Raw genomic sequence first — 14,299 nt, 5'->3', positions numbered from 1 at the left:
AAATTTTCGCATAATGCCTCCCTTTTTCTTTAAAATATCAAAACAAAGGAAAAAAGCATATTCTGTCAATTGTTGTAGAATAGCAGTTCAGTAAATATAAATTATAATAATGTGAATACTTTTGTGATGATGATAGTAACAGTTGAAATCGTAAGAGTCATACTTAAGAGTACTAAAAAACTGTCATGGAGTGATTTTCTTTTGTTTACAGACATTTGGTGACAAACTGCTTGGTGTGATGTCCTGGACTATGCCCTTCTTTGTGGCTTGTTCAACATTTGGAGCACTTAATGGGGCAATATTTGCATCAGCTCGATTATTCTTTGTTGGAGCTCGCCAAGGTCATCTTCCTAAAGCAATAGCTCTGATTCATATCGATCAGTTTACTCCTGTGCCATCACTGGTCTTTCTGGTAAGTGAAGTAATATATTATTAGTATGTAGAAATAATTAAGTGGTTGCATTTTGGAAACAATCTGGAAGCTCAGAAACACATATATCACACCCACTTCTTACAAGTGACATTGAACATGATTGAAAATCACCAGTTAAGACTGCTTTTGATGCACCAAGCAAAATGGTACAGTGGTTAAGGTCCTTGACTCACAGTCACAAACAGCCATAGTGAAAACATCTCCTTACCTAGATTTTGGTTCTATTTTGTTTTTGTAAATCAATGTAGGTGGTGTTGTGGTTACAAAAAGGGCCACAATGGATTTACTCCAGTCAGTTCACATTTATGCTCCTTCTGTACTGACCTTACTGATTTATTTACTTATTTAATTATTGTTTGTCAGTCCTGTGACTGGTTTGATGTAGCATGCTACAAAATTGTCCCTTGTGCCAATATCTTCATTTCAGGGTAGCACATGCACCCAACATCTTCAGCTGTTTGTTGGATGCATTCCAGTTTCTGTCTTCCCCTACATTTTTTACCCACCCCAAACGTCCCTTCTTCCTTCCTCTCTTTTGTTTAACCTGTTTTATGGTCTTTTGTGTTTAAAATTTCTACAAGCAGCCTCATAACATAGAACAGCAGTTGATTCTCTCACATGTGTATCCTAAAGGGAAGGATCTCATCTATTAACTTGTGAGCACTTAATAAAACTAGATACATTTTTCATGTAAGCTATAACCATGACATATTTATTATTTGAAATCCATGGGTGTTAGGCCTTTTGTAAAAAACTGAAACGGAATGTAAAATGAACACAATTTTCTGTGTTTATTTTCTTTAGTTACTGTTATCTTGAATGTCCCTGATCTCACAATATGTGTTGTTTTTGTTGTAATTCTTTAAATATCATATTTACATGTAGGCATATACACTGAAGTGTCAAAGAAACTGGTATAGGCAGGCGTATTCAAATACAGAGATGTAGACATGCAGAATATGGCACTATGGTGGGACCACCTATATAAGACATCAAGTATCTGGCACAGTTGTTAGATCGGTTACTGCTGCTACAGTAGCAGGTTATCAAGATTTAAGTGAGTTTAATATGGTGTTATAGTTGTCGTATGAGCGGTGGGACACAGCATCTCCAAGGTAGCGATGAAGTGGGGATTTTCCCATATGACCACTTCATGAGTGTACCGTGAATATCAGGTATCTGGTAAAACAAGATCCTGCAAGAATGGGACCAATGACGACTGAAGAGAATCATTAAACATGACAGAAGTTCAACCCTTCCACGAATTGCTGCAGATTTCAGCACTGGACCATGAACAAGTGTCAGCTTGTGAACCATTCAATGAAAAGTCATTGATATGGGCTTTCAGAGCTAAAGGCCCACTTGTGTACCCTTGATGACTGCACAACAAAAAGCTTTATGCCTTTCCTGGGCCCACCAACACTGACATTGGACTGTTGATGACTAAAAACATGTTGCCTGGTCAGATGAGTCTTGTTTCAAATTGTATTGAGCAGATGGATGTGTACAGGTACGGAGACAACCTCATGAATCCTTGGACCCTGCATGTCAGCAGGGGACTGTTCAAGATGGTGAAGGCTTTGTAATGGTGTGGGGCGTGTGGAGTTGGAGTGATATGTGACACCTGATATGTCTAGATACAACTCTGACAGATGACATGTACGTAAGCATCCTGTCTGATAACTTGCATCCATTCATGTCCATTGTGAATTCTGTCGGACTTGGGCAATTCCAGCAGCACAATGTGACACCCCACATGTGCAGAATTGCTACAGAGTGATAAACATTTCCAATGGTCACCAAACTCCCCAGACATGAACATTATTGAGCATATCTGGGATGCCTAGCAACATGCTGTTCGAGAGAGATCTCCATCCCCTCATACTCTTACAGATTTATGGACACCCCTGCAGGATTGATGGTGTCAGTTCCCTCTAGCTCTACTTCAGACATTAGTCGAATCCATGCCACATCATCGCGGGGACCCTACGCGATATAAGGCAGGTGTACCAGTTTCTTTGGCTCTTTAGTGTGTAGTATCTTTGAAAATTAATAACCCTGTAGCAGGCAAATATCACAACCAGTAAGTCAGAATCTGAAATTTTGATCTATACTGCAATGAGAAAGTTAATTTCAAGTGGCAGTTTTCATAATTTAGGAGTATGCAGTAAATACTGTGCATCTTAGAGTTATAGAAACTTTAATTGAAAACAGCATTCACATTGTTTTAAATTATATTTACTCTTGTAGTGCAGTGACTTTCCACTGGGCAAATATCTCCATGTTTCACAAATTGCTTCATAGAAACTGAAATTATCTGAAAGTATTTAATTTCCTAATGTTGTTGATTTCAAAACAAATACTGTAATAGTTATTTGCTTTTTTACAGTGTATCATCACACTTGTTCTACTTATCATTGAAGATATTTATTCACTGATAAATTATTTGAGCTTTGTGGAGGCACTGTTTACCACATTGTCAGTAACAGGGTTGCTTTGGTTGAGATACAAGTGGCCAGATGCAGAAAGACCCATCAAGGTACGCACATTTCTGTCAATGAAGATGTGGTAGAATAGCTATTTAGATGACTGCCAAATTCACCTACAACTGTTATGCCCTATAGAAATATGATAAATGGTCCTAAGTAGCCAGTTTCTTCTTACGCTGATGGGAAAAAGCCTGACAGTTGGTGAGGATTAGTTAAGCAAGGCAAAAGTTATTATGATAACAATATGTTGTCATACTGATAAAAAAATTTATACTCATATTTAGGTTGATACGTGCCAGGATTTTTTTGTACTGTAGGTAAAGTAAATGCATCAGTAGATACGTACAATTCTCTAGATAACGGTGAATAAAGGTATTTTCCAAGGAAGTGGGCTATATAGACATTCTGTGGTGCTTCTTCTCACATATAATTAATTTTTATCTTTTCGTTCCCAAATCAATTAAATGAATTGTTTCCTGATATTTTTGTAGTACAGTCTTAGACATTCGGGAGGGAGGGGTTGAAAGAGAGAGGGGAGGGGGGGAGGCAGCACACATGGGGGAGAGGAAGAGTGGTGTGAGAAGGCAGTGTATGAATTAAAATTACTGTTGGAATGAATTATTTATAGGTACTCACATCAGATAATTTAAAATAGTTTTGTATCTTTTTCAGTTGATGCAAAAGGGAAAGACAACCACTCACTCACAGCAAACCAAAGCCTGGAGCACAGAAACATGTAACAGGAAACTGCATTCACATCAGCTTTTGAGCTCTTGCTATTTTTCTAGGAAAAGTACACACATTCACACAAACAACCACACAGACACCTGAATGCACACTTCCAAGACCATGATGCAAGACTGATTATGCTAAGAATTTAATAAAAGCAGCTGCCTGACATGATGGAGGTGGGAGGGTTTAGGAAAGGAGGCAAAGAGGGGTTGGCAGGAAAGAGGCAGGTCTTTGGACAGATGCCTTTGTGGCTACACAATGAGATGAAAAGAGTATAGAGGTAACAACATAACTAGATGTAAGGAGAGACAGAGAGAGGGAAGAAAACTGGGGGAGGGGGGGGGGGCAGGAGAAAAGGAGAGAAAGGTGAGGGTAAGAGGTAGAAAAGGGAAGGGAGAGAGACAAGGGAGAAGGTTTGAAAAGTAGTTATAGATAGAGAGAGAGAGAGAGAGAGAGAGAGAGAGAGAGAGAGAGAGAGAGAGAGAGAGAGAGAGAGAGAGAGAGGCCTAATGACCTGCATGTAGGGGTGGGAGGAGGGGGGGGGGGGGAGTGAGGAACAGTGGTCTGAGAAGGCAGTACATGCCCACATAGATTGCTTTATAGTAATTGCTGCATAGTTGATATATAACATGGCTGTTTTCAAATGTGGCCCTACCTTCTATTTGGTAGGAAATGCCTGGAACTGGACTGCAGTAGGTGGTGATGGGTGGGGGTATGGGACAGATGTTGCACCTGGGTCAACCATAGGAGACTCACCATGCAGGATTGAGAGTAGGTTTGGAATAGGGATGGACAAGGATATTCTGAAGTTGGATGGGCAGTGTAATATGAATTTGAGTGAACTAGGTAGGATATCCCTCATTTTGGGGCACGAAAAGAGGTAGTTGAGGCCCTGGTGGAAGATATACTTCAGCATTTCAAGGCCAGGGTTTTACTGGGAGATTGGAAGAGTGCCAGTTGGTGACTGGTTAATAGGTTTACTGGTTGTAGAGGAGCAAATACCATCAGAGATTTGTTCATGGTTGTGCTGGATAAGATATTGTCTGTCAGTAAGGGCTCTGGTAAAGTTATCGGTATATTTTGACAGCTCCTGCTTTCCACTGCAGATGCAGCATCCATGGGTGGTGAGGCTGTAAGGAAGGGAGTCTTTTACATGGAATGTCAAAGTAGAGGTACTTTAGGTTGTTGGCCTGCTTGATATGGACAGAGCTATTCATGGAGTCATCTGAAGTGGCTCGATAAGTTGAGAAGGACCAGGTGAAGCAGATTTGCGAGTAGGTTTTGATGTTATGGAGGAAAGAGCAAAGTTTGTTCTTGCTGTGAATCCATATTTTGAACATGTCATCAATGAATCTGAACCAGACAAGAGATTGCAGTTGTTGAATGGATAGGAAGGATTCGTCCAGATGGCCATAAATAAGTAGGTATAGAGGTGGTGTTACGTGAGTATCCATGACAGAATCTTGTTTTTTTCTTTTTTGTAGATGTGTCCTTCGAGAGTAAAATAATTGTGGGTCAGAATGCAGTTGGCGAGGAGGATTAGGAAAGATGTGGGTTTGGGATCAGGAGGATGTAGGGAAAGGTAGTGTTCCATGGCTGGGTATGGGGGATATTGGAGTAGAAGGATGTTGCAGTGGTCGACAAGGAGCCTGGTGCTAATGGTACTAGTACTGCGGAGAGACAGTGAAGGAAGTGAGCAGTGTACTGAATGTAGGATAGTATGTTATGGACAATAGTTTGGAGATGTTGATTGAAAAAGGCAAAAAAGACAGAGGTTCATTCTGTGGGAGCCTGCGTGGCCACAGGAAGCACATTTGATGTCTGTACGGTTGTGTGTGCGAATGTGTGTATGTTTGCTAGAAAAAAGGGCAAGAGCTTGAAAGCATATGTGAATTGTTTTCTGTTACATATTTCTGTGCTTCTGTGCTCACAGTAGGTGAATGGTTGCCTTTCCATTATTCTACATTTTGCTCCATCCATGAATTTCCATTATTGTTATTCAAATCTAAGGTAAAAATGTGAATACATCCCATCTTTCAGGCATATCTCTTAACATCTTTCTTTCTTTATTTCAGATCTTTCCATGTTAACAAAAGACATTTGTGGTTAACTAAACTTCAGAATTTTCTCTATTTTTTGTTTGTTGGGCTACTGGTTCCTATTTAGAGTTGCAGAAATTTGCAAAGTCTTTTCTTTATTTGATGACACATTTAAAAAATATATTGACACTTAGTAAAGTCTTTTGTGAAAACAGATAAGATTATTTATTAACTTTGATATTTTGTTTGTTGGTGTAATAAAGATGTGTTATAACTGTGAATACATATTGATGAAAATATATTTTATTTCCAGGTCCAGATAATTTTCCCAATAATTTTCTTTGTTATATGTTTGTTCCTGGTCACAGTCCCATGTTATGTTAAACCATGGGAAGTGAGCATTGGCCTCTCATTCATAGTGTCTGGAATTCCAATGTATCTTATCTTCATCTACTGGAAGAACAAGCCTATCTGGCTAGCAAAGGCGTCAGGTAATATTATATTATGTCTGTACAAAACCTTTAATGCTGCTTAAACTTTTGACATAGATAAAATGAATATTGACACTATATTAAAAACAAGGGAGTGTGGCTGACATACACTCAGATGGGAAGATGGAAACTGAGCATATAACTTTAGTACAGTTGCATCAGTTACATGTTCAAACTAAAGCTTTTAAACTTTTGAAGCACCATCTTTGACGTGGAAAAGAGACAGTTGGGCAACAGGAAAGATACACAGGTGTGTCAGTCCTAACCTTGAATTTGAATGAGGATGCATGAATGAAGCTGAAATAAACCTGTATTCTGTTATAATAATTAAGTGAAATTTTGTTCATTTGGTTTCTACTGCTCTCCTTCATTTTCTCTTACTTCATTTCCATCTTTCTCCTGATGAAGAAACTCTTGTAGTAGTTCAAGAAGCTGTAGATCTAACTTCATTTTTAAAACTTACATATGAATTCTAAGGCCTCATTTTTTCCTCATAAATCATATGCAAAAGATATTTACTATTAAAAACAGTCTTGATCACAATTTATTAAGGTGATCAGTTTCAACCACTGCTGTGGTCATCTTCAGACCATTGAGTAGGAACCTCTTTCTGCTGGAGAATCACTACACCAGCAGAAAGAGGTTCCTACTCAATGGTCTGAAGATGACCACAGTAGTGGTTGAAACTGGTCACCTTAATAAATAAATTGTGATCAAGACTGTTTTTAATAGAAAATATTTGTAACACATTGATCACTGTCACTCCCATAATGTATTCAAAAGTAATTCATATGCAAAAAAGTTTAAAGTTCTTTCACGTTTCAACATAATCTCCCTGTTCATGAACACATGTTTTACAAAGGCAACATCACTATGATATGATAATTGCAAACACTTCTTCAGGAGTCTGGTGCACACTGAAAAAATTCTGAAGCTGCTTGTGAGGAATAGTCTTCTGAAAATCTAAAAATACTTCATGTGAATAGAGTCATTTGTATTTCACTGACAATTTTGAACAGTATGCCTAAGCTTTAATAATGTTTCACAGTACCTCTCAGCATTTACTGTCATTCCTCTTGGCAAAAAGTCAAGCAGAAGACCATGGCCATGATTTTCTGTATTGAAGGTTCTTGTCTGAATTTTCATGGTTTCATTGGTAGTTAACATGATGCCACTCATTTGATTGATGTTTATTCTCTGGGTCGTAGTGCGCAATCCATGTCTCATTGGTGATCACAGAGTGACTCAAGAACTCATCACCATTCTTGTGATAGTGCTCCAAAATGGTCAAAAAAGGTGCCATTTGCTTTGTTGCTTTGTTTTGTGTTCTTCTGTCAACACTTTTGACACCCATCTCGCACACAGTTCTTGGTAGTGAAGTTTGGCAGTAACAATGTGAAAAACTACTAATCTTGAAACTTGTAGAAATATGTGTCAAGTCTTCATTTATGACAGTAAGCAATCCAGGTTGTTCATCATGATCAGCATTTGTCCTTCTTTCATTAAACAGCCTACACCACTTACGTACATTTCCATCATTCATTACACCTGCACCATAAATTCCAACAAGGTGCCAGTGAATTTCAGCAGGACAAACTTAGTTTGCATTTAAGAGCCAAATAACTGAGTGCACTTCTCAATCAGCAGGATTACTGATTGACATGGTGACAAACAAAGCAGTATAACCATACAGCCAACACCAGCAGAGATGTAGAACATAATGGCAGCACAGTGAGAGACTGGCCGAGAGTAGCCGATTGTGAACGGACGTCATATGATAGGATGTACAGACATTTTTTGCTTAAAAAATGACCCTCATATTACAATGGCCATTTCTGCCTATTTAAGTGGGAGTCAGCAAAATATTTTCACACTCAAAGGAGAAAGTTGGTGATTGAAATTTCATGAAAAGATCTTTTTGCAACAAAAAACATCTTCATTTTAATGATTATCACTGCAACTCTCGTATCATATCTGTGACACACTCCCCTCTATTTTGCAATAATACAAAATAAGCTGCCCTTCTTTGAACTTTTCTTATGTCCTCCATCAATTCTGCCCGGTAAGGATCCTATACTGCGCAGCAGTACTCCAGAAGAGGATGGAAATGTGTAATGTAGGCCATCTCTTTAGTAGATTTGTTGTGTTCTGCCAGTAAAATGCCTCTTTTCTTCACCTTCCCCACAACATTTTCAGTGTGATGGTTGCAATTAAAGTTGCTCATAATTGTAATCCCTTTGTATGTAGCTGAATTGACAGCATTTAAATTAATGTGATTTTTTATATAACTGAACTTAGAGATTCCCTTTAGTACTCATGTGGAGTACATAGAACATTTTATGGTTTAGAGTCAATTTCCATTATACACTCCATACAGATATCTTTTCTAAATAATTCGGCAACTGATTTTGATCTTCTGATGACTTTATCAGATGGTAATTGACAGCAACACTGCAAACATTCTAAGGGGGCTGCTCAGACACACTCCTAAGTCATTTATATACATTAAGAACAGACAGTCCCTAGGGGACTGACAGATATCACTCCAGTTTCACTTGATGACTTTCTGGCAGTTACTATGGGCCATGACCTTTCTGACAGGAAATAACAAATCCACTTGCACACTGTGATGATGATCCGTAGGCACACAATTTGATTAGAAGCTGCTTGTGAGGAACAGTCTTCTGAAAATCTAAAAATACTTTATGTGAATAGTCATTTGTGTTTCACATGAAAGATATTTCAGAATCTGTGCATTCTGTGTTCCAATACATTGTTTTCTTCAAGGTAATTCATAATGTTTGAACACAGTATATATTCGAAAATGCTGCTTCAAAATGACATCAGTGATATGAATGTGTAACCTGCAGACTACTTCTATTATATTTCTTATTTATTAGTGTAATCTGTGCAACTTTTCAGTCTTCAGGTACAGATCTGTTGTCAAGCAAGTGGTTGTATATGATCGCTCAGTATGGGGCTATTGCATCAGAATACTCTGAGAGGAACCTAAATGGTGTGTATTATGAATCAAAAGACCTGCCCTTCTCAAGCGATTTAAGTTGCTTCACTACACCAACGGACTCTACTTCTAAGTTACCCTGTATATGACCAGAGTCTCTTTAGAGTTTCTACCAGATTTTGATTTCATTGTGGAAACTATTAAAAGCATCCCACACTGTCATCCGTGGTACTTTTTGTGCATCTGTAAAACATTGACAATCTTGGAAATTTTGCATTATTTTAAACCTGGCACACTTTTTTCATTGCTTCTGCAACAGTAGTCTGACCTGTTTTGTGTACCATGGTGGATCATTTCAATATCTTATTTATTTGCATAGTATGTTTGTCTCATTTGCTATCAGTATTATTTCTTTGAAATATTTTTTAATTTATTGGTTTTTGGAATGTGGCAGTACCACCATCTTAACATTGCAGGCCATTTCTGATGATGTGAACCTATGAACAGCACAATACCCAGACCCTGAGCAGAGAAAATCTCTGACCCAGCCAGGGATTGAACCTGGGGCTCTGTGCTTAGCAATCCAGCATGTTGACCATGCAGCTACCGACACAGGCCAATCTTTCAATTTAAGCCACATCCGCTGTATGCTTGCATGAGTAGTTTGGAAAGAATGGAGCCTGCCCCCATAAAAAGGCACTGAAAGAACTTTTATCTGCTTTTTAAAATCTATTTTGCATTTATTTTTACTGGATTTGGATGTATGGTACTCAAGCTCGCAACAACAACCTTGTTGTCACCAGTCACTGAATCAGGCATGACCCTCTCTATTTTCCCAGTACTGTTTGTTGCTAGGTAAAGGTAATTATTAAACAGTGGAAAGTCCAAGATGGAATAATAACAGTGAGGAAAGAGCACAACTGTTACTCACCACATAGAGGAGGTGTGTTCTACCCTTTTCATATTGAACTAGTTCTTGATTTATTCCAGCTGTCAAGTATAACATCAACCCATACTAACTCACAGCAACTATCTACTTCAGTTTAAAAACTTCTAACAGCAACAAATATACCACCACCAACTGAATATAAGCTGTCCTTTCTGAACACTTTTTGGTTCAGATGAATTTATTCACCTTTCAGTATCCATAACAATTTCAGCTTCAGTGCTTCCGGTTCATGTTTGGAGCTCTGGTTCTTTCCCAGTAAGCTTTCAACACTTTACAGCTATAATCCTTACATCTCCTAAGTTTATCCCCATCTTGTGTTTGATCAGCACTCTTTGGGATTGAATCCCTGTTTCTAGTTTTTCAAGACACACTAATCTGACAAACCACCCAGTCCATGCGACACAGCACCCGCTATTTGTGTAGCTACCTCCTGTGCGTTAAAGACTTCTGACCTACTAAGCTGATCCCAACATGTTTCCACCCTGTGGTTCAAGTCAAAGAACCTGCAGCCTACATGGTCACAGAACCATCTGAGTCTCTGATTCAGACCCTTGGCTCAGTACCAAAGGTTTGCAATTGGTCTTGTCAATGATGCTATAAATGGTGGTCTCTGCCTTCATCTCTCAAGCAAGAGTGGCTGTTTTTACCAGATAGCCACCAGAAACCAGAAGGAATAGCTTTTGATCCAAAGCTACACACATCAGTAGTATGACATGATCACCTCCTGGAGTTAGGTGCATTCTGTGCTTTTCCCTGCATCTGGAAGGACCCATTCCCAATTTGGGATGACTCTCCATGGTATGCACACAGCTGCTAAGGAGGCAATGAAGTCCAGTGTACACAGTGTGTACACTGGACCTTTTTGCCTACTTAGCAGCTGTATCCCTAAGTGGTTCCATCGTGTGCCTAACCCTAGAGCTCACAGCTACAAATACTCCCACATTTGCAGTTCAAACACAATTTTTAATACAGGTCCAACAGAAATGCCCACTTCAGATGATCTCTCTCTCTCTCTCTCTCTCTCTCTCTCTCTCTCTCTCTCTCATTTAATCAGCAGTCATCCAAAACAATTTGGTTCAGTCACACAATCATGTTGTTAGTCTAATGGGTCCTTAAATGGGGCTTCCTTGGTTCATGGTATTACATTGTTCAGTATTTTTTCAATTGTTACAGCCATGAATGTGTATTTTTGCTTTCTTTACACCATCCCTATATATCAGACTAAATGGAAAAATGAATGTTGATGGTATTTACACCTCGTAAATTAACAAAATCAGTGATTATATTCTGCTGTTACAGGCTGAACTTTACCATTAATTGTACAGAAAAAAATGCAGGTGCCTGTTACAAAAAACCACCATGCCAGATGATGTAATCACTTCATTCATCCATAAATAAAGACTGCCAAATCGTTTGAACTTGAGCAAAATTTTCTATCTGTAAATACTCAACAAAAATTGAAGACAGCTCATATCATTTTTGTCCATAGGCCCACATGCTTTTCTGCCCCATAAAGTGTCAATACTCTTTTTTTTTACTTTATGGATCATTTACTATAACATAATTTCATTTATCTTTGGATAAAAAGATAAAACTGTGAAACCTAATGGCTTCTCTAACCATTTTGAGTTACATGATGAAATACTGAGTTCTCTTTGAACACTTGTGCAATTTTTTCAAAAGAGAATACATTTTAGAAAGGACTGCTCCTTAAGTAACAACTTATTTTAGAATACCAATAGATGATGAAAGTTGTTTTGTTGTTGGTGAAAACCATATCACTCTTGTGAGGTAACTGCTGTTACCTATTATTGGTAATAAGACACCATTGTACTTGTTACCTGTTAGTGTGCCACAAATAATAACAAAGCACAAATGTGTATTTTCAGTACTATGTTTTAAACTTTTGTTTCTTGTTAAGAAATGGGCTACTTTTTGCAGCATCTGGTTGCAATTTGTATTTATCTGCCTGCAATTTCCTGTGCTCCATACACGGGCTGATCACTATGTCACTTCAGACAATATAGAACTCTATTGTAGTTTTATAGAAAGAGTCCACCTTCATGTATGAACACAATTCCACTTCAAGTATTTTTAAATTTCTGCTTGCTGTTTAGGCCAGTGTCAGTACACAATGATTTATTCCAAAATTCTCTGTTGTTTTAATATAATATTTTATTAAGTCTGATTCTCATACTTGTTTTATATTCCAGGGTCATTTAATCTCCTATGTGCCAAAATGTTCAAGTGTGTAATGGAAGATGGAAAATATGAGTGAGTGACTAGTAGCTGCAGAATTTTTTAGTGAACAAGTTCAACATAGCTTACAAAATCTGTGTTGGTTTCCTGCAGAGAAAAATATTACCACCTGTGGTATGTAAAATGGCAGGTTGTGACATTACACTGTGATGTGTCTTCCTTGATAGATACATTTCTGAAAATAATATGCACAATTCCTATTTTTATAAACTGTTAGTGCATTTTGTGATTTTTCTCCCAAGAATGTTCCTTGGATAAACTCAGAACAAGAAGCAAAGAGACTATTAATAAATCAGTGCCTTATATTTGTGTGTGTAAAATATACATTCCATGTGTGTTACTCTTTTGTTTTTCTGTGTAAGTGAAGTAAATGTTATTGTGAAAGTGCAAAAAAATGTGAATGTGATGAATTGAGATATTTTGTAGCTATGTGTCTGTGACAATGCACACAAATTGTGGGTTTGTGCAGTTTGTAAAATAAATTTCTTTTTAAATTTTGTTTCATTTATTTGTTGTGATACATAAAACCAGAGATTTTGATGTCATCTGCTGTTGGACATGGGCATCATCATTTGATAGGGGGTTGGGCAACGTAGAGGGGACATGTCCCCCCAATATTTTTTGAAAAAGACAATGTTGAATGAATATATCCAAGCTTAACTAATTACGCATACTAATGTCTCTCGTGCTGTAAGAATTAATGGTTTTTAGGATTTAATAATGTTCCAGTAAATCAGAACCACTTACTTTATTCACTAAAAGGACAACAGTAGTGTAATAAAGGAGTGGGGCAGACAAGCATCAATCTGCTTGGGTTTGCTGTAAGTTTATAGAAAAGGTGGCCAGGAGGCTGATGGCTAACAATCAAATGCGCTATGCGATAATCACTTGCAGCCTGCTGGTAGTACAATATTAAAATTATCGTCAGAGGATGTATCAAGAGGAAATGCTGCGAAGTGTCTTCAAGGCAATTCATCAGTACTGTCTTTTTTTTGTTAAAGGCAAAGGAATGATAGAAACTGAATATTTGTTACAGAATGTATTCCTGTTAACTCAGTTTTACTGCTACAATATAGCAGAATACCTAGTTTATAGGTACTTATCAACACTTTTTTAAACTGATCTAAATATAGCATGTAGCTTGTTATGTCCTATACATATTATTTTTCCTTGAACCACAGGGCCTCCATACAGCAATAAGCACCATTACATTTTTCCAGTATGTTATTTTACTTCCATGTAGTATTTGAAGGCAATGACCAACTTAAGCAGTAGCAGATGGCATGCCATTTGACTTTTTAACATTTATACAACCAAGATAGAACACATTGTTCAAGACATCAAAATTATCCACCATAGTTGAATTTTACTTTCTCCACTCACGTAGCTAGGAAAACAGCACTGTTTAAACAAATAAATAGTCAAAGCTCACCCTACATTTTGTGTCGTTTCTGCATCAGAAAAAGTTTAACCACTAAGGTGGCCATGCAGTCCGATGTCAAGACATACTCCAGGTTATTTTGAGTAAGTTCTGCTGGTCGGCTGTGTTTTGTTTTTATGTGGGTACCCACTATGATGTAGACATTAATGGTCAGGATAAGCTTTTCTGTCTCAGATAACTTTAGAACTGAGGCAACCACAGCTAAAGTAGTTATACACACAGTGAACAGTATTTTCTAAAATACAGGTGTTAAAATTATGAAAACAAAACAGAATGAAATGTCCAATGGTCCACTGCAGCAGTATTTTTTTCAGGTCACTTATAAACCCACAGCCAGTTTCAGTTGCATCTTGTAGTGCAAATATAAATGCTGTCATAGGTTACAGAATACCACAGTGTGGTGTGACTAGGGCTTGATTTCAGCACTTTTCAATAAAAACCTGTCATCTAATGATAAAAAAGACTATCACCAGTGACAAAAGTCATGACTGAGTTAAGTCAGGA

The 14,299-nt window shown here is 37.8% G+C and overlaps 1 protein-coding gene across 1 annotated transcript in view; it reads left to right on the top strand.

Annotated features, from left to right (window-relative positions):
* The window catches only part of LOC126457197 (Y+L amino acid transporter 2), a 319,752-nt gene extending 306,903 nt beyond the window's left edge, over nt 1-12,849 (top strand). Inside the window, exons 6-9 of the mRNA XM_050093296.1 lie at nt 212-412; nt 2,823-2,972; nt 6,007-6,184; nt 12,309-12,849. Coding sequence (XP_049949253.1) covers nt 212-412; nt 2,823-2,972; nt 6,007-6,184; nt 12,309-12,373 — 594 coding nt within the window. The 3' untranslated portion in view covers nt 12,374-12,849. The remainder of the gene's footprint in view (nt 1-211; nt 413-2,822; nt 2,973-6,006; nt 6,185-12,308) is intronic.
* Nucleotides 12,850-14,299: the final 1,450 nt, after the last annotated feature.

This window comes from Schistocerca serialis, chromosome 2 (genome assembly GCF_023864345.2).
Source record: "Schistocerca serialis cubense isolate TAMUIC-IGC-003099 chromosome 2, iqSchSeri2.2, whole genome shotgun sequence".
Taxonomy (NCBI): Eukaryota; Metazoa; Arthropoda; class Insecta; order Orthoptera; family Acrididae; genus Schistocerca; species Schistocerca serialis.
The sequence above is the reverse complement of the archived record's forward strand: the minus strand, read 5'-3'. Positions and strand labels throughout refer to the sequence as shown.